This window comes from Zasmidium cellare (genome assembly GCF_010093935.1).
Source record: "Zasmidium cellare ATCC 36951 unplaced genomic scaffold M409scaffold_4, whole genome shotgun sequence".
In the NCBI taxonomy this organism is placed as follows: domain Eukaryota; kingdom Fungi; phylum Ascomycota; class Dothideomycetes; order Mycosphaerellales; family Mycosphaerellaceae; genus Zasmidium; species Zasmidium cellare.
The window spans coordinates 675,758-700,328 of NW_022986948.1; the positions used below are offsets into that span (position 1 = coordinate 675,758).

The following is a 24,571-nucleotide window of genomic DNA, read 5'->3' on the forward strand; positions in this document are numbered from 1 at the left end:
GTGCGAGCGACATCCGCCGAGGCACACGCACAGAGCTCTCAAACAAGCAGCAGCGCCCACACAGCTTTTTAAACTCCGTGTCGAGTTTTTGGTTCTGTGGTACGGGACCCCGGTCGGCCACGAGGCACCCATGCTTTTTGGCCCGCCCGTGGCTTCCACGTGGGATGGCTAAGCGACCACCGCTTCCTTCGCTCGCGCCGTCCGTGACGTGGACGCCCAACTCTATTGTATTCTTGGGCTTCTGTGTATGTAAGGCGGGAGACACCAAAAGGTCGAGTTGTGCGGTGGCGACACCTGCGGATCTTGACGGAGCCGCCTGATGATGATGATGCTCGGAACGGGGATCAAAACCACTACACGGAACGGAGATCGATATTTGCCGCTGGAAGGATGGCATCTTCGTTGACCTCGTTACATACACATACAAATACACCGATCGTGCTGCTTGAAACCAACCCCCTTACCTAGCCCTCACACTCTGGAGATATCTCGAATTCCTCAGCAACCACCCACCCACCAACGCCGCCGTGCTCGCGGCTCCCATCAGCACCAGCGTCTTATCGCTCACACTCGTCTCTTCCTTCACTCTTCCTACATGCAACGTGCCCTTGCCCTCCACCACATCCTTCCCGCTCCCTTCGGCGACATACTCGCCAAACCTAACGTCCTCCACCATCTTCTGATACGCCACCACCGTCCCGCTCCAGTTATTCGTAATCACACCCTTCTCATTCTTATACCACGAATTGCAATTCGGATCGTTGAAAGCACTATTCGCGAGCTCTTTCTGTAACTGAGCGTTGAACTCCTCCATCCGCTCTTTCGTCGGCGTCAGACTGAGCGCTTTGCCTTGCTTGCGGGCTTCCAGAACAGGTTTGATCAGCCCGTTGATGTATCGACTCTGCGCTTCGATCATGAGGATGATGCTGTTATGTCCGAGGTTCGTGTTCGGACCGTAGAGCATGCCGAAGTTGGGCATGTCTTCGACGGTCATGCCGTAGAGAGCGCGGGCGCCGTCTTGCCAGACTGAGTCGATTGGGCGGCCGGATTTTCCCTTTAGCTTGATGGGGTGCATGAAGTCGACGGTCTTGAATCCTGTTGCGCAGACGAGAAGGTCGTAATCGTCGGCTGAGGTGGACACGGGGTTGCCATCTGAACCGGCGACCTTGACGCTGCTTCCTTGTACGCTGTGGATGTTTCGAGTTTCGAGGGAGACGTTCTCTTGGGCGATGGCTGGGAAGTAGTCGTCTGAGATAATGATGCGTTTACAGCCGACGTTGTACTTTGGAGTGAGTTTTTCCCAAAGGTCAGGACGGTCGGGAAGCTATTGAGAGAAGTGTCAGTCGTCCGCTCCAACAACTCAAGGCCGTAAGATGCTGTAACATACCTGCCGCTCCATCATCTGCTTCGACTGATCCGCAAACAACTGCGCCGTCTGACCGCCTGCCTCACTCACAAATCCCCAAGTCCACTCTCGGAAATCCATCAAAGCCGCTCGTTTGCGAGCCATGACACCAGGCACGTATTTGTACATGCCACGCCAGAAGGGCGACACTGGCCCATCCAGACGGGGAACGACCCAGTTGGGAGTCCTCTGGAAGATCGTGACGTGCTTGGCGACTTTGGCGATTTCAGGGAGGATCTGAACAGCGGTGCAGCCTGATGGATGTTAGCCGTTCTTGTCCGATATCCAACCCTCATCTTGTTGACGCTTACCATTTCCAACTAGAGCAATCTTCTTGTCTTTCAGGTCATACGACCAATCCCATCTCGCAGAGTGCATCTTCTTGCCAGGGAAAGTATCGATGCCATCAATGCTGGGCCACTGCGGAACGTTCAGCTGTCCAACAGCACTGACAAGGAAGTCTGCCTTGATCTCGTATTCTGGGTTGTATTCCGCCTCTTTGCTCCCCGGAGCGGTCTTGACGTTGATCTTCCACTTCTTCGCCTCATCATCCCAAGTCGCATCTTGAACTGAAGTGTTAAATCTAAAGTGCTGGAGCAGCTTGTACTCTTGGGCAACTTTAATCAGGTAGGAGAGGATCTCTTCTTGGCCAGGGTATTCGCGCGACCAGTCTGGGTTCTGTGCGAAGCTGTAGCTGTAGAGCATACTCCAGACATCGCAGCAGCAACCTGGGTATTTGTTGTCTAGCCTATTGACACATCGTAGTTAGTATGAGGATAGGATTGAATTCATGATGTCGAAGGAAGACATACCATGTACCACCCAAACTTGAGCTCTTCTCGATGATAATGAAGTTCCGGCACTTGTTCCTCTTCAACAGGTCAATGGCAACACATATGCCAGAGATCCCTCCTCCAATGATGACCACAGCTGCATTGCCATGGTTCTTGTTTCCAATGGGAATCTCTGGCCACGGCTCCGTTCCTGTGTCTTCGAAACCCGCCATTGTTCACGATCTCTCCAGCTTTTTGTACGAACACCAGGTACGAATGTTTGCGCAACTCGTTGATCAAGATACCAATAAGAGAATGGAGGGCCTGAAAGCAGATCTAGGAAAGAAGGGAAGCAAAGCGAGCGACTTACTAGCAGAGCTAATGTCAAGGCAGGTGGGTCGATGAGGCTATCCTCGGGTAGAGACACATGTCTGCCCTCACACCAAGCAATGCGGTGACACGTTCGCCTAGAGACAGATGATCGCGAGACACAGAAATCGGGGAAGAGGATGGTGCAGGGCTGGAGGCGGGGAAGCGACGATGTTGGCTGGGGCTAGCGCACGGCTCATGTAGTGGCAGGTGCTGATCACATGGTCCTCATCCCGGTATACTAATCCGACTATCCGACTATGAAAACTGCTCTTTTAGGGATACGGAGGTTGATGGAACTGAGGACAAAGTGTCATTACAAAGGCTGACATGGCGAAGGAGTAAAGGACAAAGCCCTGGCAGGATCGTGAGCTCTGCTGGGGATGGAAATCAAGTCGTTACCCATTTTCTCAAGGACAGGCGAATTCGAGAAATTATCGAAGTCGTTTCAAATCTGTGCCTGGGCCCTGGATGAATGCTACAGCAGCATATGGGACATCACCCATTAAAGCATTATACCATTGTCGGTGGTGAATGCTAACTTTCGTGTCAGGACCGTCCAGTGAAGACACCCCAGACATACCAAACAACAGACGAATCAAAACCCCTGCTGCCGATGCCACTTCTCCTCCCAACCAGGATAAAGCGGCGACTCATCCAACGTATGCGGCTCCCAATCCCTCTCCATCAACCCTTTCTCAATCTGCTCCTTCTCATACTCCTCCAGCGCAGGAATCGCAACATGCTCGGTATGCCATGTGGACTTGTACTCCATTAAGTTCTTCTTGCCCTCTCGCAAGACCTTCAGTATCAACGTGGGAATGTAAGGCTCATCGCGGAATTCGGTGATGGGCGTAAACAGGCCTTTGAAGTTGAAAACCACAGCGCCTGAGAGAGGGAGTCTTCGGAGAGTCTGCCAGTCGACTCGCAGGTGGATTTGGTCGAGAGTGTGGCTTGGATTTTGCTGCTCGCGGTGTTGCTCGTGCGAGTCTCCTGGCGGCATGTAGAGTGGTCTGTCGATTTCCAGTCCCCAGGAGCCTCGCTGGATCGCCTTGTCGGTTGGTTTCTTGGCGAAGTATCTGTCCATGCTGAACTGCATCTTCTCTTTGTAGTCAGGGATTGGTTCGTGGATCTCGTGAAGCTTCAAGCCGATTTTCGAGCCAAGATCCCAGCCTAGACTGCTCATGATAATGCCGCCGCGGAAGGAGTATATGCCAGTCTCTGGGTCTCGAATCATCATGGCGAAATCCTCTGGCACGTTGTGTAGGAGCACATGCATCGGTGGTGTCGATTTCAGATCGGTCTGCGTATTCAGGATACTGTTGTGAAAGACCATGCTCTCCAAATCCAGCCTGAAGCATTGAGGGTATCGGGCACACAAGAACTGAAGGCACATCTCCATCAACTCTTTTGCTGCAATCTCAGATCCTGGCAAAGTCTGGATGACGCGAGGGCCCCATGTCTCAAACAGCTCTTCTCGTTGTCGTATCACATCCGCATAGTCTTTGTAAAGTTCGAGCCACCAATCTGGTTCGAGCTTGGTGAGTGCTGCTCCTCAGTCAGTAGCGCTCGACGAGCTACGTTGTCAACAGGCATGCATACACATAGTCTGATGATACGCCCATCTGAACGGACGATATGGCCTTGGCAGAGCCTTGTTGATATCAAAGTCTTCATACGGTTCTGGAGCTGGCACCCCGCTGAGTGTTGCGTAGTCCGGGAAATCGCCCAATCGTTCAATCTCCTCAACAGTAAATCCAGTCGCTGTGACATGATCTTTATGTTGAGTTACTGTGGCCGTCTCCTTGTCTGGTGTAAGCTTGCTATAATCCGGAGGCAGTTGACCAAGCTCTTCTCCTGACTTCCCAGGGCCTTTCAAGGACCCATTAGGAAGCTCTGCTAGAACATGTCTTCTACTCGGCGGAAAAGTTTCCTTATAGCTTGGGGAGGACGAAGGCTTCTCATTTGGTGGAAGACCTTGCGCCTGTGCCGACAGATCTTGTGGTGGAGTGAATGAACTTTGAAGTCGCCGCCGTCCTATACCGAATTTGCTTAAGAGACCGTTTCGTTGCTTCACGTCTGCGGCAAGGAATAGCGCGAGGCCGGGGAGAGCAACTGCAAAGGCATATGCGAACAGCACTAACATCTCGTGAGGTGGTAAGGCTGATATGGAATTGCAGAGATTCTGCTTTCTCCTCGACACGGAATATGAATTCCTCTGTCTCGCAGGCCTTCTAGAGATCCTTGGACAGTTGGAGAGAAGTAGTGTGGAAATAGCTCAACTCACGGAAGCAAATAACATACACCTTCAGTAGATCTGATGATGTAGGCCGATCCTCGCTCGGCCAATTGACCAGGACATTTCTGCCTTCTTCGACCTATCTTCGCATCCTGCAAGGAAACGTAGCTCTACATGTCGCCCAATCAGCCACAAATCAAAGGGCGATAAGAGAGTGGGAGAAGCTCTCGAAGTCAGGTACACAGCGACACCCTCGGCCAGGTGCACGGGCCACGAAGGACATTGTTACCATTTACGGATAGCTTGGTGAGAGAAGGTCAAGTGACTTCGTGTTGCTTTTGATGTCCCATGTCCAGTCATGAAAGACGGTGTTCCAGTCGTGGCATTGCGCTGGGCTGAACGCAAGGCTCACCCTACGGAATGGGTGAGGTACGTCGGTGGGACGAACGCCAGCTAAGACCTGCACCGTGTGGCACCTTTATGTCTTCATCCTCATGTCTCCGTTGCTATCTTCGCTCCGCTCTGGTTTCAGACCCACCCTCTTCTCATACTTCCGCACAATGGTCTTGTCAGTAAAACTCCGTCTTGGCTCCCAAGTTGGTTCAGGCCAACCCAGCCACTTCACTTTGTATAGCATCGTGGCCGGTTTACCGGGATGCGTTCTTGGGTCGCTCATGTGATGGCCAAGGATAGACTCAACCTCGTAGCCTTCCTCTTCGTCGCTTTCATCATCGCTCTCATCGTTGACCGCGGTTGCCTTTGGCTTTGGTGCCGGAGTGACTGACTTTTTCTTTGATCCTGCGACTATCTGTGTCTTCGCACCATTGAGCCCAGCCCGTTGTCGATAATCTTCGAGCACGCCTTGGTCGACGAAACTATCTTCGGGCTCCCAAGTAGGATTGTTCCAGCCTTCCCACTTGGTTTTATAAAGCATGACTTGTTTCTTACCAGGATGGGTGCGTGGGTCGGACAGATGATGACCAAGGATGGCTTCGACAAACCATTCTCCCTCTTCGAGCTCTTCATCTTCAGCGTCGTCACTCTCCTCCACCGTCTGAGCCGCCATTGGATTCATTATACTCGTCTTCCCGCGTTCTCCTGGAGTGTTGACCTTTTGCTTTGGAAGAGAAGAGGAGTCGTCTGAGGACTCATCGTCTTCCTCGGGCTGATTAGGTTTCAAAAATGATGCCAAAGTTATCTTTGGCTCAGAGGAGCTATCAGTGGCTGAGGGAGGGGGTCCAAGCCGAGATATACGCTGCGACACTGGATTCATGATCGAAGTTTTGGGAGCTGGCCTTGACTTCGAGCTCGACATCGGTGGTGGATCTCGGCTTGAAGAAGACTCCCGCGAGTCGTCACTTGCAAAGATGCCAAGTTTGCCTCGTGACTGCACGACCGGCTGTCTCGTGCCAAGCTCGTCGTCCGAAGAAGGCTCTTCCGAAGTGAGCTTCATGCGCTTAGCATCGTGCTCTCGAGTAATGCTGAGTCGCTTGATTGACGGCGTGCTATGAGCACCTGCACCATCTCGTCTTTGCTCGTAGCTCTGCTGCTCGGTGTTTGGATCATACCGCCAACCCAGTGGCATCAATTCTCCGGTGATGGGATGCCGTCTGCGTCGCGGTCTTTTACCTTTCTCAATGCTGGGCTGAGCGGTCTCCCCGTCTGGTGATAGCGGTAGCAACTCTCCTGTGATCTTATTACGCTTTCTTCGTCTTCGCTTGGGAAGTTCGGTCGCTGGCGCAGGAGCTCGTGAAGATGCCGCCGTCGCCTTCGCTGGCGCATTGAATGCCGCATCTTCTTCGTCACTCAAAGGCATGAGCTCACCCGTGAAAGGGTCTCGCTTTCTGCGTCGTTTACGCTGCCTCATTTCTGGCGCCTTGAAAAGATGCTTGTAAGTCGGCCGAGCTCGTCCGTGCTTGCCAGTCTCCACGTCCTCATCTTCTTGAGATACGGTACCGCTATCAGTCTGATAGATGACTTGGCCTTTGGTCTTAGCACGCTGTTTGCGTCGTTCTCGCTCAGCTTCTTGTTCCAGGTTAGCAATGCGCATAATCTCGCGCTCCTCTTCGAATTGCCGGTGTTCGAACGTCTCCAGATCGTAGGCCGAGACATAGTCCAGAACCTCATGGATTCCAACATCCTCAATCTCGACTCCGCCTATGTCAAGCGTATAGGCGACCCTGTCCGGCAAGGCGATGCGCTCCTTGATTGCCGCTTTGCGAGGTGCATGATCTGAGGGTCGGACTGGTAATGGCTCATCCGAATAAGTTCTTGGCTGAGGGGCTGGCTTAGAGACAGGCGGATGTGGTGGCACTTTGATTACCGGTACCATGCGGTGTGGTGATCTGTCCACAGGCTTCTCGATGTCGCTGGTCAATAAGGGAGGCATTTTGAATATTCCCCAGTTCGCCGTCACCTGAGAAGGACCATCTCGATTTCGACCTTAAAGCGTAAGAGCTAGCAGTGAGCTCCACGGCGGCCTGTGATGACGATATAGTTCAGAGTGAAGATTGTTGTTGTTGTTTTAATTGAAGTAGTGAAGGCATCGCGTCTGCTGGTGGCGCGAAGCTCGCTTAGATCACGTGACGCTCGTGGCTCGTGCTCCGGATCCAGGTTCCTGACTTCAACACGCGCAGCTCACCCTGTCTCACTTCCATCGCCTCCTCTACAAACTTATTAATGCTCTACGAGACCTCCAAGATCCGTACTACAGACTCACCGGTAGTACGAGAACAATGCTATATGAATACACGACGGCGTTGTCGCCAGGCACGGTAGCCGCCGACAGGGTTTTTGCCAAACCCGCGCGCGTATCAGAGGCAGCGCTTCGTGTCCAGTCAATGGCCTGACACCACCGCTACATGAGAACGACCAGCCCAAGCATCAAAGGCGATCACAAAGAAGACCGGTCCACGTGAGGTTTGAGATTGATTCCTCGTTTGTCTTCAAGTCTATTCTCAGAACGACAATGGAGCACAAAGAGAAGTGTTTGGCGTGTCTCGTAGGGTTTATTCACTGCTGTCTCTCCCCTTCTTCCAGCGTTTCTGCGTGTCTGCGACATTCTCTATACTACAATTCTCTTACTTGCTTATTCTATTTATTCAACAGGGCATCTTTCTAAGACGTCGCTGGCGACGCAACTGATACTTCAACAAGAACCAGAACACTACCTAGCCCTCGCTTCGCACACGCTTATTCAATATGCCTTTCTCCGACTTCCACAAACATGGACGATTCCAACCGCTGGCGATCCTGCCGCTTCTGGTCTTGATGACCGCCTTCATTCTTTCGTTTCTCTGCGTTTTCGCTGGCCATAAGCCCGGATTCATGGACAACTACCCGATTTTCACGCTCAACGTCACGCGCATGGGACAGAACCTCATCCAGGAACTCGACGGCAAGATTTTGTCTCTCGACTTCAACGTGAGTGACATCATGAAGCGTTCGGGCCCGGAGCTCGTCCCTACGACGGTGATCCTAGCGCCCACGACCATGATTACAGTCGCGCCTCGTGGCATTGACGATCTCGTTGGAGAAGCCACGAGCAAGTTTGGAGAGGTTAAGTCAGACGTCGGTGGCAAGGTCAGCTCCGTAGCATCCGCCGTCGAAAGTAAAGCCACATCTGTCGGAGGCATGGTCGCCAGTGCTGTCTCCGAGGCATTCGAATCCGCGCAAACAGCCGTGGTCAAAGCCGTCAACGAGACCTACGATGACTTCATGGACGAACTCCATCTGTCCGGTTTCTACGCTATCCATCTCCTAACTACCTGCTCTGGAGAATATGCCTGGCCCAACGGCACCAACCTCACCGTCGGCGAGAGCGGCTTCTCCACCAACAACACCGTCCAACGCATCAATGACTGCGACAGCAACTCCTTCATCAACCCCGTCTCCCTGGTCCGCGTCCTCTACGAAATCGGCATATTCTTCACCGGGTGCGCATTCCTCACAGCCATCCTCGGCCTCGTCCGCTTCAGCCGCAAGGTCGCCCTGCTCAACATGCTCGTCACCCTCCCAGCCCTCTGCTTCATCGGCATTGCCTCTGCCGCCACTCACGGCATCTCCGCCGGTGCAGCAGGTCTCGTCAACTTCGTCGGCAAAGGCATCGGTATCGCCGGCTACGCAGGCGGGAAGTTCATGGCGTTGACGTGGGCTACGACCATCCTACTGCTAGTGAACATGGGGCTTTGGGCGATTCTGTGCTTTATCGGCGAGAGGAACTTCTTTGCTAGAGGAGAGCGACAGACGAAGGAAGGCGGCTCTGCGAGGGATGCGAGTTTGGATGGAGATGAGATGACCGTGAGGCATCCGCATATCGATAACTTTTTGAACGCGCATAAGGGGCAGCATTATTAAGCATGGAATTGGGGGGTTTGGAAGGACATTGAGCTGAGAACGGAGCATTGTGAGCGTTTTTGATCATTGAAGTTTTTGCCACGAGAGAGATAAATCGATGAGTCCATGAAAGTACCTCAGTTTGCCAACTAGATCCTGTAACAATGTTTGACTCCAGTCCTCGCTGTCTGCTCTCGCGGACGAAGCTTCCCACTTTAGTGTCGATGTCAACCTCATAAGTATTCAACAACTTGATCACTTATCACCGAACGAGTATCATTCATCTGCAGTCCTCCGCCGTGTGAAGTTGCTCGGCCGGCCGCAGTCCAAATGGTGTGCTAGCTAAGCTCCTTGACACAATTCACTTTTGTGGAGTTCCATGTGGGGACGTACACATGGTCACTCTCGACCTCATACGTCCGCACGGCTGATCGGCAATAGAAGGGTAGTATCCAAAGGCACCGCACGCGTGCCCCAGGTACAAGAACGGCTTATGTATATAGATTAGCATTGGCACCTACAAGCTTAATTTCTTCTTCTTGAAACCTCATTTCACGCTGCCCTTCTTCGTACGACTGCAACCATGCCTGGCAAAGTCCTCTCACCGTACAAGCAGGTCCCAGAGACCAAGGCCGACCTCGACTGGGCTGAGCTCGTCACTCTCGATCTGTCTACGTTCGACACGCCGGGCGGCAAGCAAACCCTCGCGGATCAGTTGACCTACGCGGCGCAACATGTTGGCTTCTTCTATGTGAAGAACTTTGGCATCCCCCAGGAGGAGGTTGATCGTCAGTTTGCGCTCGGGCGGGAGTTCTATGAGTTGCCGTTGGAGGAGAAGTTGAAGTATCACAACTTGGAGGACTTGCATCGCGGGGAATACAATGGGTACAGGCCAGCCGGGTTGAGACAGTGAGTGGCGATCAGAACTTTGTTGACTGTGGGCGAGGGGTGGCTAACTCAGGCGTAGGCTTACTGCTGATATCAAGGATAACATCCAAGTCTACAATCTGCCAAAGTGTAAGTCTACACATCGTCTCATTCAAATTGCAGATACTGACCTTCTCAATCGCAGTCGACGGCCACCATGAGCGCGCCCAGCCACCAGTGCTCAAAGGCCACATCAAGGAAATCGAAGCTTTCAGCCGTAAATGCCACGACCTCGTCGTGAACAAGCTCCTCCGGCTCTTCGCCATCATGCTCGAGCTACCTGACGAGGAGCAGCTCGTCAAAGACCACGTCTACGACGACAATGGCGAAGACCACCTCCGGTACATGCACTACAAGGCTCGCTCACCCGAGGAGAACCGTCTGGTCGGCGAGCTGTATACGCCAGGCCACACGGATCTCGGTTCGATCACTCTCCTATTCCGTCAACCCGTCGCTGCGTTGCAGATCTTGAACTCCAAGGAGGAGTGGAAGTGGGTGAAGCCTCAGGACGAGACAATCACGATCAACATCTGCGATGCGTTGGCGGCGTTGACGGGCGGGTACTTGAAGTCGAGCGTCCACCGCGTGAGGAGCCCGCCAGATGACCAGGCACACATTGATCGCTTGGGTGTTTTGTACTTCGCCAGACCCAACAACCACGTGGTCCTGGACCCGATCAATAACAGCCCTCTCTTGAAGCGTCTTGGTCTCGAGGAGAATGACTTCACCAAACTCGGCCAGCATCTCACCATGGAGGAGTGGGTCAAGGTGCGCCAGTCTCAGCAGCAGCGTCGGACGGAGGCGCCGAAGATTGATGGGTCCAAGTATGAGTATACGGATAAGGCATTGGAGATTATTCCGGGGCTCAAGGCGAAGGTCTACAATTAGTTAATGGTCTCAGCCACTCTCGCGATGAATATTTACTTTTCTGGATCTTGGACTGTCGGTGGCAGTTTGTTATGATGCAGAAGGAGCCTGATTCGCAAGTATCGGGTCAGGATTGAGTGCCGTCGCGGCGTTCACGTTACAGCTGCGGTGACCTTGCATTTGTGCCAGTTCGGAAACGATTGAGGGGTACGAAGATTTGTTGTGCTGTGAAGTCCAGACGACGGGAGGTCAGAAAGACAACGAGAGCCAGGATCACAAGCTGGTCTGTTCGCCCTTGCCGTTCATTTCCCGCCTTCCGTTCTCCGTCTCTTGCACAAAACCGTCAGCGTCCTTCCATCAACACAAGATCCTCCCTCTTTTACTATCAGATTGAATCAACAACATGATCGTGCTGGCAATATGCGCCGCGAGTCCTGAGTCGGACTCGGAATGCACTACTCTACGAGTGGCGGCCCCGTTGGCGACCGTTTTATGGTTTATGCAGCCAGAGACGGCCTCAGGAAGCCATCCCGCGCGAATCACAACCGGTCCAGAGAGGTTTTGGCGTCCTGTACGGCACGGCAACCCGCTGCCTCTGCTCCCTGGAGCTTGTTGTATATGAGTTGTCCTGCTCATATTCTCGAGGAAATTGGCATGTAAGTGCGATTCTGCATGCTCTCGATGTTGTTCAGTCTTCTGTTCGCCGCGTCCTTGGTGGCTGGGAACCCGCCAGCGTACAACGCGGCTCCATATTCCTACGGTATCCGCTCGAGACAGGACAATGGCGCCCGAGGCAACGATACTTCTCCGATCGAGGTCGACTTATGGTACAGTATTTATCGAGGCATATTCAACTCCACCACAAATCATAATGTCTTCCTCGGGTGAGTGTCGGGAGCTACTTGAGTTTCACTCTTCACTGACATACATATACAGCATTCGATATGCACAAGCACCTGTGGGCAAGCTGCGGTGGCAAGCCCCTCGTGCACCCCTCGTGAACCGCAGCGATACGATTGAAGCTTTGGAACCTCCGTCACAGTGCCCACAAGGTTATGCTGGAAGCTATAACATCCTGTCAACCGATCAGACTGGATCGTCAGAGGACTGTCTATTCCTGAACGTGTGGAGTCCGAATACTGTCTTGGACCGTCTACCGGTGTTGGTTTGGATCCATGGAGGGGGTCAGTCAGGTATTCAGTCATTTGAGGCTTAAGTCACTAAAAGCGCCCAGGTTATGGCGAAGGCAGTGCTGCTACGGTTTCACTGGATACAATTGTGAGCACTAACAACAACACGTTTGTCGCCGTAGCGATACAGTATCGAGTGAGTATCTTGCCGATCAGCCTCACAAGAAGCGACTGCTCACCATGCTCAGCTGGGTGCTTTTGGGTTCCTCTCATCGGACGAAGTATTTCGAAATGGTGTTGTCAATGCTGGCATACTCGATCAGACAATGGCGCTCCAATGGGTGCAGCAGTAGTACGTCAAAGCGTATTCACGATTTTGACCAGAATGTTGACGACTGATCGCAGTATCCATGTTTTTGGTGGTGACCCCGACAAAGTCACCATCATGGGCGAAAGTGCAGGCGCAGGATCTGTCATGCTCCAGACCATGGCATACGGTGGCACGTTAGGAACAATATTGTTCAGAAACAGCATTGCGGCGAGTCCATATCTGCCTGTGAGTATCAACCCTCTGTACACTGGCTCATCCAGCTAACTATCGAGTAGATGCAATATGGGTACAAAGACTGGCAGCCGTCACAGACTTACTACGCCTTTGCCGCCGAGGCTGGCTGCGCTGCGAAGAGGCCTTACGGCGCGAACGGCAGTGTGCCCATCTTTGAGTGCTTGCAAAATGCTACTTCGGAGCGACTCATAAACGCCAGTGCTACTATATCGCAGTCTGGCGCGTATGGGTCTTGGTAAGTCAACGTGAGCTGCATCAGGAACGTACAGCTGATCGATACGAAGGTCATTCCTGCCTGTCACCGATGGCGTCTTCATCCAGGACCTACCCAGTCGACAACTTGGACGTGGTAATGTTAACGGTGTCAATGCCCTCTTGGGTAATAATGCAAACGAAGGAGCCGGTTTTGTGCCTCAGAATATACTCACTGAGGATAACCTTGTTGCCTGGCTGAGATCGGCTTTCCCGCTTTTCAGCAATATTGACATCGCCAAGGTGCTGTATTACTACCCAAGTAGTAATGCCTCCACCAACCCAGACGCCGCACTCTGGGCAACCAGCGGCAACAATGGAACGACGGCCTTGAATCAATCTTCCGCTGCCACAGGCCAACAACAACGTGCGGCGAATATTTACGCAGAGACAACATTCGTCTGTCCCAGCTACTGGCTGGCGGAGGCATTCTCCGAGAACGAGATGTGTGGACAAGCATACAAGTATCAGTTCTCAGTGGCGCCCGCACTGCATGGAGATGACTTGCGTGCGATCTTCCTGCCTCTCGACGACCCGCCATACACGTCCGATTTCAGAGTCGCCTTCCAGAGAATGATCGGAAACTTCATCACGCATTCGAATCCGTCCATCTCGCAACAGGAGGACATCGGTGTTAGCATATCACAGAATTTATCTACGAGCACTGCTGGACCGGCTGTCGAATGGCCGCCTTTCAGTATCCATGCCCCTTATCAGGTGGACTTCAACACGACTTGTGGGAGTGACAGGATACCGGATGGAGATGAGTCGTCTGGTTTATATTACTGTTCTGGACCTGGGACGAACAACGACTTTAGATTAGTCAATGCGTATAGTTGGGAGGGCGGTCGTGGTATTCGATGCGATTTCTGGCGATCGACGGGAGAGCTTGTGCCTGAATGATTATCCGGCCTTGTTGACGACAGATATGGCGCCAGCGAGATTTAAGGGAACGCTTCATACGACGATTAGTAATGTGATCGAAGCGTCGTCGTTTAGACCTCGTGCAATGTTCTGTTCTCAGAGAAAGATACTCGTAACGTAGGTCGAAAGGGAGTAACAGTCGCAAGGATGCCCGTCGTCCATCCCGACAATTGCCGAGGCCAGCCCTCCAACGCCACCTCACACGACACCACCACCTACACTTTCCAACAAACAATGCCCTTCCGCATCAACAACAAATGCCCACGCGAATCCTCATCGTCGGCGCAGGCGCCATAGGAGCCTTCTACGGCTCCCGCCTCTCCCTCGCAACCAACACCCTCGTCTCAGCCCTCTGCCGCTCCAACTTCCGCGCCGTGCAGGCCAATGGCTTCAAAGTGACATCGCCGACCTACGGCGAGCAAGTCTTCAAGCCCGAGTACGTCTTCAGCTCACCGGACGACGCGCGCAAAGCGGGCATTAAATGGGACTATCTCCTCGTCGCGACGAAAGCTCTCCCGGACGTGAGCGACGATAGTGCGCTTCTCGAGGGCCTGGTCAGCGAGGGGACGAGCATCGTGCTGGTGCAAAACGGACTCGGCGTGGAGGAGCCCTACGCGAAGCGGTTCCCGCACGCGGCAGTGTTGAGCGCCGTCACCATCGCCAGTGCGGCGCAGCCGAGCCATGGGGTCATCACACATAATCGCTGGACGAGGATATCGATCGGGCCGTACTTGCCGCATTTGGATCGAGGGGGCGAGGGGGCGAAGGCTGGGGATCGGGGGGTTGTTGAGAGGAATGAGAAGCTTGTGGGGTTGTTGCGCGAGGTGGGGATTAAGGACGCGGAGACGTATGATCATGCTGGGTTGCAGTTTGTGCGGTGGCATAAGATTGCCATCAACGCCGCGATGAACCCCAGCTCAGTCCTCTCAGGAGGCTCAGGGAACCAAGAAATGTCGCTCGACGCGGAGCTCTCGCGACATCTCGCAGGCGTGATGAAGGAGGTTTTGGAAACCGCCCCTAGAGTCCTGGGCAAACCACTGCCCCCGAAACTCGCGACGGCCGAACAGATCCTCAATTCGACGAGGCGGAATTCCAGCGGGAGCAAGCCAAGTATGTGGTTGGATTGGGAGAAGGGGGCGAGGATGGAGTTGGAGGTGATTTTGGGGAATCCGATTCGGATTGCGAGGGAGAAGGGGTTGGAGATGCCTAGGTTGCAGACTATGTATGCGCTTCTGAAGGCGGCGCAGGAGAATCGGGAGAAGAATGTGAAGGGGAGTCGGCTTTGATTTGTTGGGGTGGGTTGTTGCTGAAGGGCATATTGTCTCTTTTAGAGGGCCGAGGGTTGTCGTCGACGGGGCTACTGTTTATTCTGTTGATCGAGTAGCTGCTGGATTCGCTGGATTGCGAGGACACATTGTAGAGCTGCTGGTTGTGTGCGGATATGTGAACACCTCTCTCGATCTTTTCAAGTGATCAACTCCAACTCAAGCGGTCGCCGGACTGCAGGACGCAGAATCCAAACCTGTATTAAGGATCCCTACTTAATCGCCTGACCTAGGAATTTTTCGAATGTAGCAGTACAAATCATAATCTATAACCTTCCGAAGCACTCAGCTCCTAGTACGGAACAACCCTGGCGAGCAAGCAAGCTCGCAAGTAAGCACAATCACCATCACACCTGCCTTTTCCTGCTACACGCGCCTGTTCGTCGCGGATACATGCTTCAGCTCCGCGTAAACCCCGAGAACAACAATCAAGCCAACACATAAGAAAAACATCATGTGCTGGCCAGCTCGGACGCTCGGATGACCAGATCTTCCGACCTAACGACAACAGTCCACACATCAAACCTCGCATCCCATCCCATCTCATCTGAGATCTCACATCACCCACTCTGGCTCGTTGCTCCAGCGACGCACCATCCAAACGCACCGAACGACCTTATAAGTCCAGAACAAGGCCCACGAACCCGGAAATTCGACAGCTGTCTCACTCGACCCAATGGCACCGACGTTCCGCAAAATCACGCCCTCGCTACCCGTCTCGTCCGTCCCGCGAGCCATCGAGTACTATACCGAGATTCTAGGTTTCCGCGTGGCGGGGAGGGATGGAGATGATCATTGCTGGGTGCGGTTGAGTGAGGAGGTGAATTGTTATTTGCGGAGTGGGTATCATCTCGTGCTTGAAGGTGATTTTAAGGGTCGAATGCTGACGAGAGGGTGTTTGAAACCCTGCTTATAGGAAGGACATTTCCAGATATTCCTGACGATGTGGCTTTTGGCAAAGTTCACATCCGGATCGCGGGCGACGAAGATGAGCTCGAGAAGCTTTTTGAAGTGCTCCAGACGAAAGGCGCCAAAGTCGTGACGGAAGTGACACACAAGGCGTGGGGTCTGAAGCACTTCGCCGTCACAGGTGAGAGAAGACCCTCCGCCCGTATAACGTTAAATGAAGTTGTTGGGAAATTTATGGCGCAAGACTTACGATTATCCTTGTAGATCTCGATGGGGTGAGTTAGGTCATGTCAACCAAGGCATGACATATTTGACATGCTGTGGCAAGGACTTGCCCGTTGTGGGTTGAATAATGGGTCAGACTGACTCGTACGCAGAACATCATCAACTTTGACCAAGTTATCGCTGGGTGGAAGCCACCGACAGGGAGTGGGCAGTAGGAGGGACTTCCTCGAAACGCGTCCTGCAGGCGGTACCTGTCCATCCCAACTTGGGTACGAATATATTGCTTTCCTGCTGTTGAGGCGCAGGAGATGTCGTTCGCCCAAATGCGGAGATTGGGATGGAGCGGTTCTTTCGGCAGGCGAGTCAGCGACTTGCATACGTCTTTCGACGACATGTGTTTGTTGGTCTCGACGGCGGAGGATACATCCAGAGAGACGCGTGACAAAGCGCGTGTGAGAGCGCCATTCAATATAGGGAGATGATGTCGACCAGAGTTGCAGACACGCATCACACGCGCTATCCATGTGCTAAGTGCCGGCACGCGGTCATTTTTCGAAACGTCCAATAGCGTGTAGGCAGGAGGCGGCATTTAGCTACGATGAAGTCAGTCGACATTGGTTTCCATTAATGCCCAACTGGTGTTTGGTAGGTTCGGCAGCGAGGGCTCGACGGCTCGTGCTGTTGCAGCTACTGCGAAGGGAGCTGGGTCGGTCCGTGGGAGGTGTACCACGGTCGAATTCGAAGTCCTCCAGATTTGTCTTCTCGTCTTTTGATTCCAGGTCTGGGTTCTTGTCAACGGCGGAGGATAGACGGCTTGCTGTGTTGACTTCTCCCACCGCAGTTCAGGCATCGTTGAGTCCCGTTGGCCGCGAGTAGGCATGTGAAGGAAGAAGCAAGTGAAAGTTTTTGACAGCAGGGATATGCCTACTCTTTAGCCAGCTTTAAAGGACTTTCCCCTGGACTAACAACGTGACTTCACGAGTATGCGGTCCTTCAACGGCTTTGCACATGCCAATGTATTCTTATCCATCCGCTGAATGGCGGTGTGGTCGTTGGCGTAACTAAGCTGACTTTGAAACTGCACTTATGATGACGCTGATGTATGAGCAGTACCAATCACCGTCTACCAAACTCTCGATTTATCGGGTGACACGAGCGATCGAGCGGCGGCAGAGTTGAGAGTTGCGATGCATGCTTGTTGCGCAAGCGAGCGGTGGAAGCAGAAGCAGAAGAGAAGTCGAAGGTGCACAAGCGCGTATGCAGCACGCAGGAGGGAGTGATTTCATTGCTCGGAGGCAGACAGGTGCAGGCGGCCGGCGTTTCCAGAGGTGAGCAGGCTCTGCAGGAACAGCACCAATGCTGCAGGCCGTGTGATGGCATTGTGCTAGCTCTCCACCGCTGCAGCAGAGGCCGGGCATCGCTGTCGTGTTGGGCCGCCAGCAGCAGGCCAGCAGCAGGCAGCCGGGTGCTGTGCCGATGCCAGCCCGGTGAGACCTAGTCATATGATGGATCTGGTTCTTTGACCAGGAGAGTGGCCGGCATGGTGAGTGAATGAAAGCGAGCAAAAGGGTGTTTCATCTCAGGGCGAGCATGACGGCAGTCAAGGAGTGGGAGTGGACTTTAGAGTTGTGGGGAGAGTCCCGACGCCGTGGGCCACGCGCTAATGCCGGACGGTTGCAGGGGTGTTGTCTGAACAACCTTGTGGCTCGTGCCATGCACAAGAGCGAGCGAGCGCCGTGCTGCGTGGGTTGGCCTGCCTCGTTCTTTGTCGCTGCTGCTGTCTGTGTTTCGGGCGCCTGGCCGACTTCACCTGGCCTTCTCCTTTCAGACGCCCACTCCAAGACCCTCTCACACTCCTGTGCGACGACGAACCTGCGGGGGGGCGTTCTGGCGGCAAACGCTGGTGCACAACACGAAATCCGGCTGCACGCGTGGAAACACCGCTCCTCCCGCGACGAATCAACACGCAAAGGCCGGGTCGCACAATCACGACCGCCCACCAAGCCAATCACTGTACATCGCCGACTTCGTCACCAACGCCGCATTCACTCGTGTTTATCCAACTGCGCCGCCTCCTCCAATGCCTTGGCCAGCCCGCGACGCACCTTCACCGCAACACTCATGCTCCTGAAAAGACATGTCCACCCACGACGAGCGTAGCCCGCTCGGTGGCCCGCAGAATGTCTTGCCTGCGTCGCAGTACTTGCAGGCCCGCTTGAACGAACGCCGTGCGCGAAACACGCGTCCCAAACGTGCCCGACACACCGACTTTGGTCCCCAAAAGCGTCGCGACGATGACATCTTCCTCAACGAGGCAGAGGCGAGTCGAAAGGACAGGATGTTCGACAGTTCACCCGTCGTCGCCAGTTCGCGCGCCTCGGATGCGGGTAGTGCTAGCAGGCGGCGCACACTTGGGTTGAGGGACATGGACGATCAGATGGACCAGTTGAGCAAGCAGAACTTTGACCTCAAGATGGAGCTGGATCACCGTCGCCAACAGACACTGCGCATGCAACAACAGATCGAATCGATGGTGGAGCAGGTGGAGCGGGCGCAGATGGTTGAGCACGAGCACAAGGAGTTGCTGCGCATCAACTCGCAGTTGGTAGAGGAGCTGGAGAAAAGGGATAGGGCTGTCGAGGAGGCTATGGACATAATATGCGATTTGGAGGATCGAGTGGCCGAATACGACGAGAGGACCAGCCAGACCAGGCCCTCTACTGCCAACGCCGACTCTGGATATGCTGGCACCGAGACTCAGGAGCACGAACCACCATCTTCACCCCCAGAATTGAATGCGCATCCAAAGACACCACATATCCGGCCTGCAGTACAGGCCTCTGCTGCTTCCCATAAGCTACAAGGTTTACTGAATGGACAGACGCCGGCCAAGCCTAGGAGGGAGCCGTCGATTCTGAGCCAACAGAAACCTAGCACAAACGCTCTTCGAAGTGTATACATGGAAAGCGCCCAGAAGCTGCATCCCGTGAAAAGCTTCCAGTCGCTCCTGTCAAAGCAAGAGGCGAGGACGGACGATGGCGACGACATTCTCAACTCCCCAAGACTCAGCGTGTTGAGCGAGAGCAGCTTTCCGTCAATCTACAGCCCAAAGCAGGCCAGCCCAGATCGTTATCCATGGGAAGACACCGCCGATGACGCTGCACCAGATTCTGCTGTGGATTCGCGAGACCGCCGTCGACATCACAGCATCAAACGAGTCAGCCAGTGGATATCCGAGCACGGCACAACAGAGGCGACCCCGTCAAAGTCTAACAATCTTTCCACGCCCCTCGCCGACGGTGTCGATGACCGTGCACAACCCTCCAGGACTGCTGTTCAAGATGATCATTCTCAATCGTTGAACGATGCTCTGGTGTCAGCAGCCGCGAAGTCGCCCAACCTACTCCAAGACCCAGGCACGAGCAAACAATCAGCAACACGTGCTCGCAAGCAACGGCCGGTTCAACAGCATCGACCAACAAGCTTCGCAGGGCCTATATTTGGCGAGCCGATGCTCCCACCGACCCCTGATAGTGCAAGTACACGCATGTTACGAGCATCTAGGTCTAGCAATATCGCGGATGATCGTAGTCTGCTGGACACCACCCCAGCACCGATCAAACAAGAAGCTCTTGTGCGTGGACCAGAGTCAGGGCTTCGCACTGCACCACGTCAGATGCGATCGTCTGTTGAATTAAGGCATGCGTTTGCGAGTAACTTGCACTACCGCAACGGTAACCTTGACGGTCAGCTTCATGACGATGACGATTCCGACGAAGACTACGATGCAGATGCTCAGTCAGAGATCATCAGGGATATATCTCTCGACTATGATGGCTACCCAGACGGCAAGTCGATCGTTATGGGGACACCTAGTAGGTTCCTCAAACACGCACGACCGCCTGTGGGTGAAATGCCATTCGGTGGGAATGACACTTCGCCAACGGTCACCGCACATTCACCACCGCAACGTCGACGTTCGAGCGACCAAATTATCAGCAGCCCTACGAAGCCCCGACTTGGACGAGTTGAAACGAGTCCAACCATCTTTAGCTCGCTCGGTCGGATTGTCAGCGGCGGGAAGAAGGCGCCAGCAGCAAGAGCGTCCGATGAAAGCGTCACGAGCCCACATTCCGTTCATTCAGGATCGTCCAGCAACCGCACAGTCGTCGCCAACGAGCCTATTCAAGAAATGGCAGAAGTGCCGCGGGAAGGTGCTCGGCTGACAAGTGGCTTGGCGTCACCAACGCGCTCTCGTGCGTCTCCTTCACCAGGCAGGTCTCTGAGCCAGAGGACTGCAGGACTATTCCGACGACTGAGCAACAGTCAAGGGGAGAAGCCTCCATTACCAACGTTGACTTCGGCACCGTCATCCACTTTCGCCAACAATCCGCCTGCTGAACTCAGGAGACCCAAGACTAGCCATAGCGCTGATCGGCCCCTCAAAAGCTCCGCAGGCACAACTGTCGCTCGTCCACCTAGCGCTCGTGAAGCCCGACGACCTTCGTTGCAAACGAGGACCAAGACAGAGCCTGCCACCGCCCGATCTCGCTCGCCCGCCGCGACAGATAGGACCGATAAGGAGAAGAGGTCCATCTTCACGCGCAGCAACAGCGTGAAGAAGTCGGCTGAAGCCAACAGCGACACTCAAAGCGCCAGGGGCCTGACAAAGCGTCGAGGTAGCCTTAGAGAAGCCGTCTCCACAGCAAGGCGACCATGGCGGTAAATCCTGCAACCTTCACTTCCATCCGCAACCACACCTTTTCACCGATACCAAGCTTTGCTAATCGATTTCACGAGAGAAGACCATGACACTGGGTACGACAGGATTCAGGCATGGTCACAAACGAATTTTCTTTGGGGGTTTTCCGATGGGACTGAGATACCTAAATAGCCTGTGAGCGCTACGACTACTGAGCTGAGTCGCTGTTAGGCGCTTGCTACGGCTTTGATGAACAATGGGGAAATTGGGTTGTACATTACACTTCATGAGACTGTAGAGTTAGGCCCTTGATGACGACTCTCTTTTTCTTCTTCGGATTCATCGTTATCATCTAATTCACCAGAATCTCGCGTGTAGGATCGATCACTCTGAGGCATTCGTTCGGCGACCTCGGTTCCTCCAATGCCGGCCGACTTCACTTCTTAAAAGCAGTCCAACAACACCACTCCCAACTCTACCCATCGAACCCAACATCCTTCACAATGGCCTCCTCCCTCCCCTCTCCACCCTTCATCCCCGTCGAAGGCATCTCCAACTTCCGCGACATCGGCGACACCACCCACGTCCGCCGCGGCCTCGTCTACCGCTCCGCCGACCCCTCCAAAGCCACGCCCGCCGGCCTGAAAAAGATGAGCGAGGGATTAGGTAAGGTCTGTCTATGACGCCCTTGCAAAAACAATACACACCCCTTTGTCAATGTTGGGAGATTGTATCGGGCTGATAATCGTGGTTGGGGATTAAACAGGAATCAAAGTGATTTTTGATCTGAGATCCACCCCGGAGATCCAGAGGGATGGGCCCGAATGGGCGGGCGTGGAGGTCGATAAGGAGGATCCTTATGTCGAGTATGGGATTACGAGGAAGTGGGTTCCTGTTTTTGCTGCGAGTGATTATGGGCCGGAGCAGGTGGGGTTGAGGTGAGTGATTCATCAAACTATCCTAGCCCATCGTGCTTGTGTGTTTGAGAGGGCAAATTAATGAGAGATGCGTGCGTGATAGGTACCAGCATTACACCAAGACAGGCAGTGAAGGGTTCGTCAAAGCATACAACGATATCCTCCTCGCGGCTCCCTCGGCGTACACGGCGATTCTCAAGCACCTCGCGCAACCGAACCCCACGCCCTGCTTGATCCACTGCACAGCGGGCAAAGACCGCACGGGGGTGCTCGTCGCCTTGCTCTTCCTCCTCGCCGGGGTGGACACGGAAGCCATCGCGGACGAGTACAGCCTGACGGATCTGGGGCTCGAACATCTCAAACCGCTGTTCATCGAGCGGTTGTTGAAGAATCCGGCGTTGGAGGGGAATGAGGACGGGGTGAGGAATATGGTTAGTAGTAAGCGGGAGAATATGGTGGCGACGGTGGAGATGATTGAGGGGGAGTTTGGTGGGGCGGAGGGGTATTTGAGGAAGCAGTGTGGGTTGAGCGGCGAGGTGGTTGAGGCGTTGAGGAGGAATTTGAAGGGGGAGAAGTGACTGGGGAGGTTGTGAGGTGTTCTTTATCTATAGGTTAGAGTTGTAGATTCGACTTGCATGGCCTTGGTCATGATGGATAGAGATGATGATTTTGTAGGGCTTCAAAAATCCGACCAGTCCTCCTCGTTTGCTCAGGGCGCTTAATCTTTCCACTCAGCTGTATGGCTTCTCTCCATACATATTTCCTGGAGAATGTGTCAATATGATAGTGAGCAGCATCGGTCAGGGCAGAACAGACCTTGAGGCGTATACCTGGCGACGATGTACGTCCCTCCAGCCTTAGACTGAGCCTTGCCCATACCGAGATGCGTCGAGCCACTCCACATGACCTGAGCTACGAGAAACAAAAACCCATCAGCACCACTCTAGAGGGCAAAATAAGAGAAAGAAAGCAGAAAGGAACTCACTATAATGGCCCCAATCACTCAAATTCCCCTCCCCAATCTTCTCCCCATGATACTTATCCCCCTCCTTCAACCACATCTGCACCGCATCCGCAAGCTCCGCATTCCCCTCCGAGCTCCAATACAGATTCTCGCCCTGGCCCTCCACGCCCGAGTGGTGCATGTTGTCCTCGTCGGCGAGTTTCTGGGCGTAGGCGGTGGCATCGGCCGCGAGGCCGTCGTCCCAGGTGACGGCGGGGAGGGATTTGGTGTTGCGGGCGAAGTTGTGGGTCGCGATGGCGGAGTCTTGCGGGGAGGAGGTGGCGTTGTGTTGGGTGATGGGGGGTTTGGTCGTGTGGGCTGCTGGGTCGGAGTGGTGGTGGATTTTTTCTTTGAGGGTGTCGATTAGGTGGCCCATTGTGGGTTTGTGAGGGTTGATCTTTTGGGTGGGTTTGGTTGGTATGAGGGGTTTGAGTTTGAGAACTGATGGCTTTTAGGCCTTGTTTGGAGGGGAGATCTGTGATGTGTTGCTGTTTGTTTGGTGTGTTGAGGAGAGAACAAAACGTGGCGATGAAAGATCGGTGGAAAGTTGGCACATGGCCGGCTCCTACCTGTAGCGATGTCGTCGTTGCCGTGAGTGGAGTTCAGGAAAGACGTATCTTGTCATGCGATAGGGAAGCAAGCACTATGAGTTGGAGAAGCAGCATTCGTCCTGGCGTGGAAGAGCTCAAGTCTGGGTTTTGATCATTGTAAGAATGCAGCGTGCTGTTCACAGCTTGTGGAGTCGTGCCAATGTCTTCAGTATGCAAAAGGAAGGATGGATCTGGTTAGACATGAGATAGAAATAGCAAGCGAGGATGTTGTAAATCTTGTGGCTGGGAGCTGCCGAAGTTCCTTCCGCAATCGTCAGCCGGGAGGCCCACATTGTCTCCAACTCCTTTCACTCAAACCCTACATCAATCGACGCTATCCGGACTACAGCCGCACATCACTTCACCTCCCTGCGATTTGGCCCCAGGACCAGCTGCACGAGCGCTCCTCGCAAGATGAAGTTATTGGCGGTGGCGCTTTTAGTGCCTTTCAGCTGCCCAGCCCCCAACTCGGAGCGGTGTTGTCTGCGGCGGTCAAGTCGCATCATGTCTTCACGATATCGTACTTGTGTTTCAGGCTGCTTCCCCTTCGATATTTTATCCTGAAGCAGTTTCGCGGCCTCGTACGACATACTCTGAGAACAATTACAAAACTCTCGTCGAGCCGGGCAATCACCCAGATCGAGGACCTTGAAGCGAGCTGCAGCCTTTCTGCTCCTCGTGCAGCTGTGGCACCACCGCCATTGGACTGGCCAGGTGTGTTGCAGTGAAAGCATGCGTGGTTCAATCGCCGCCAACATAGAGTGAAATTCCGACCCGCGCTGGCCAAGTGTCTCTCTTTCGAGTACCACTGGAGCCACAATTCTACTGGATCTGTCCTCGGGCTGTCGATCTGGCCTTCTTGGAGCTGCAAGCATCCACGCCACTACATGTGCAGTGGTGTGCGTGAGGCTCTGAGATATCGCCAATTGCGCGACAGATAGCTGGTAGCGTTTCTGCTACTCATCCGACAGCCTTTCCTAACGCTGAACGTCGCCTTTACCCTTGCGTTTCGCATCAACCGTCACTTCACTTGTTCGCGTTCCACTGATCTGCACCTATCCGCAAGTCGCCTTGTGGTCAACTCGGATACTTGCATGCGTTGACGCAATCAGTG

The 24,571-nt window shown here is 53.9% G+C and overlaps 12 protein-coding genes across 12 annotated transcripts; 7 read left to right on the forward strand and 5 right to left on the reverse strand.

Moving 5' to 3' along the window:
* Positions 1-460: 460 nt before the first annotated feature.
* On the reverse strand, positions 461-2,411 carry M409DRAFT_18110 (uncharacterized protein; the record flags this gene model as incomplete). The annotated part of the gene is made up of 4 exons (XM_033804362.1): positions 461-1,324; positions 1,388-1,659; positions 1,717-2,153; positions 2,218-2,411. 4 exons carry the CDS (start codon positions 2,409-2,411, stop codon positions 461-463), a joined length of 1,767 nt encoding a protein of 588 aa, XP_033672767.1.
* A 734-nt stretch (positions 2,412-3,145) lies between these two features.
* Positions 3,146-4,693, reverse strand: M409DRAFT_18111 (uncharacterized protein; the record flags this gene model as incomplete). Its single annotated transcript, XM_033804363.1, has 2 exons — positions 3,146-4,095; positions 4,150-4,693. The coding sequence occupies 2 exons, from the start codon at positions 4,691-4,693 to the stop codon at positions 3,146-3,148; spliced, it is 1,494 nt and encodes a 497-aa protein (XP_033672768.1).
* A 571-nt stretch (positions 4,694-5,264) lies between these two features.
* M409DRAFT_50499 (uncharacterized protein) lies at positions 5,265-7,175 on the reverse strand (the record flags this gene model as incomplete). The annotated part of the gene is made up of 1 exon (XM_033811553.1): positions 5,265-7,175. The coding sequence occupies one exon, from the start codon at positions 7,173-7,175 to the stop codon at positions 5,265-5,267; it is 1,911 nt and encodes a 636-aa protein (XP_033672769.1).
* An 812-nt stretch (positions 7,176-7,987) lies between these two features.
* On the forward strand, positions 7,988-9,142 carry M409DRAFT_18113 (uncharacterized protein; the record flags this gene model as incomplete). Its single annotated transcript, XM_033804364.1, has 1 exon — positions 7,988-9,142. One exon carries the CDS (start codon positions 7,988-7,990, stop codon positions 9,140-9,142), a length of 1,155 nt encoding a protein of 384 aa, XP_033672770.1.
* A 562-nt stretch (positions 9,143-9,704) lies between these two features.
* M409DRAFT_63426 (uncharacterized protein) lies at positions 9,705-10,936 on the forward strand (the record flags this gene model as incomplete). The annotated part of the gene is made up of 3 exons (XM_033815592.1): positions 9,705-10,030; positions 10,089-10,138; positions 10,194-10,936. The coding sequence occupies 3 exons, from the start codon at positions 9,705-9,707 to the stop codon at positions 10,934-10,936; spliced, it is 1,119 nt and encodes a 372-aa protein (XP_033672771.1).
* Positions 10,937-11,596: 660 nt separating this feature from the next.
* Positions 11,597-13,765, forward strand: M409DRAFT_63427 (uncharacterized protein; the record flags this gene model as incomplete). The annotated part of the gene is made up of 7 exons (XM_033815593.1): positions 11,597-11,799; positions 11,852-12,099; positions 12,150-12,241; positions 12,294-12,397; positions 12,451-12,601; positions 12,652-12,845; positions 12,895-13,765. 7 exons carry the CDS (start codon positions 11,597-11,599, stop codon positions 13,763-13,765), a joined length of 1,863 nt encoding a protein of 620 aa, XP_033672772.1.
* A 278-nt stretch (positions 13,766-14,043) lies between these two features.
* M409DRAFT_18116 (uncharacterized protein) lies at positions 14,044-15,072 on the forward strand (the record flags this gene model as incomplete). Its single annotated transcript, XM_033804365.1, has 1 exon — positions 14,044-15,072. One exon carries the CDS (start codon positions 14,044-14,046, stop codon positions 15,070-15,072), a length of 1,029 nt encoding a protein of 342 aa, XP_033672773.1.
* Positions 15,073-15,787: 715 nt separating this feature from the next.
* M409DRAFT_18117 (uncharacterized protein) lies at positions 15,788-16,460 on the forward strand (the record flags this gene model as incomplete). The annotated part of the gene is made up of 4 exons (XM_033804366.1): positions 15,788-15,950; positions 16,028-16,201; positions 16,285-16,295; positions 16,398-16,460. The coding sequence occupies 4 exons, from the start codon at positions 15,788-15,790 to the stop codon at positions 16,458-16,460; spliced, it is 411 nt and encodes a 136-aa protein (XP_033672774.1).
* Positions 16,461-17,384: 924 nt separating this feature from the next.
* Positions 17,385-17,747, reverse strand: M409DRAFT_50503 (uncharacterized protein; the record flags this gene model as incomplete). The annotated part of the gene is made up of 1 exon (XM_033811554.1): positions 17,385-17,747. The coding sequence occupies one exon, from the start codon at positions 17,745-17,747 to the stop codon at positions 17,385-17,387; it is 363 nt and encodes a 120-aa protein (XP_033672775.1).
* Positions 17,748-18,382: 635 nt separating this feature from the next.
* Positions 18,383-20,971, forward strand: M409DRAFT_18118 (uncharacterized protein; the record flags this gene model as incomplete). Its single annotated transcript, XM_033804367.1, has 1 exon — positions 18,383-20,971. One exon carries the CDS (start codon positions 18,383-18,385, stop codon positions 20,969-20,971), a length of 2,589 nt encoding a protein of 862 aa, XP_033672776.1.
* Positions 20,972-21,450: 479 nt separating this feature from the next.
* Positions 21,451-22,442, forward strand: M409DRAFT_63430 (uncharacterized protein; the record flags this gene model as incomplete). The annotated part of the gene is made up of 3 exons (XM_033815594.1): positions 21,451-21,613; positions 21,714-21,885; positions 21,968-22,442. 3 exons carry the CDS (start codon positions 21,451-21,453, stop codon positions 22,440-22,442), a joined length of 810 nt encoding a protein of 269 aa, XP_033672777.1.
* A 153-nt stretch (positions 22,443-22,595) lies between these two features.
* Positions 22,596-23,243, reverse strand: M409DRAFT_18120 (uncharacterized protein; the record flags this gene model as incomplete). The annotated part of the gene is made up of 3 exons (XM_033804368.1): positions 22,596-22,627; positions 22,681-22,776; positions 22,850-23,243. The coding sequence occupies 3 exons, from the start codon at positions 23,241-23,243 to the stop codon at positions 22,596-22,598; spliced, it is 522 nt and encodes a 173-aa protein (XP_033672778.1).
* Between the last annotated feature and the right edge of the window lie 1,328 nt (positions 23,244-24,571).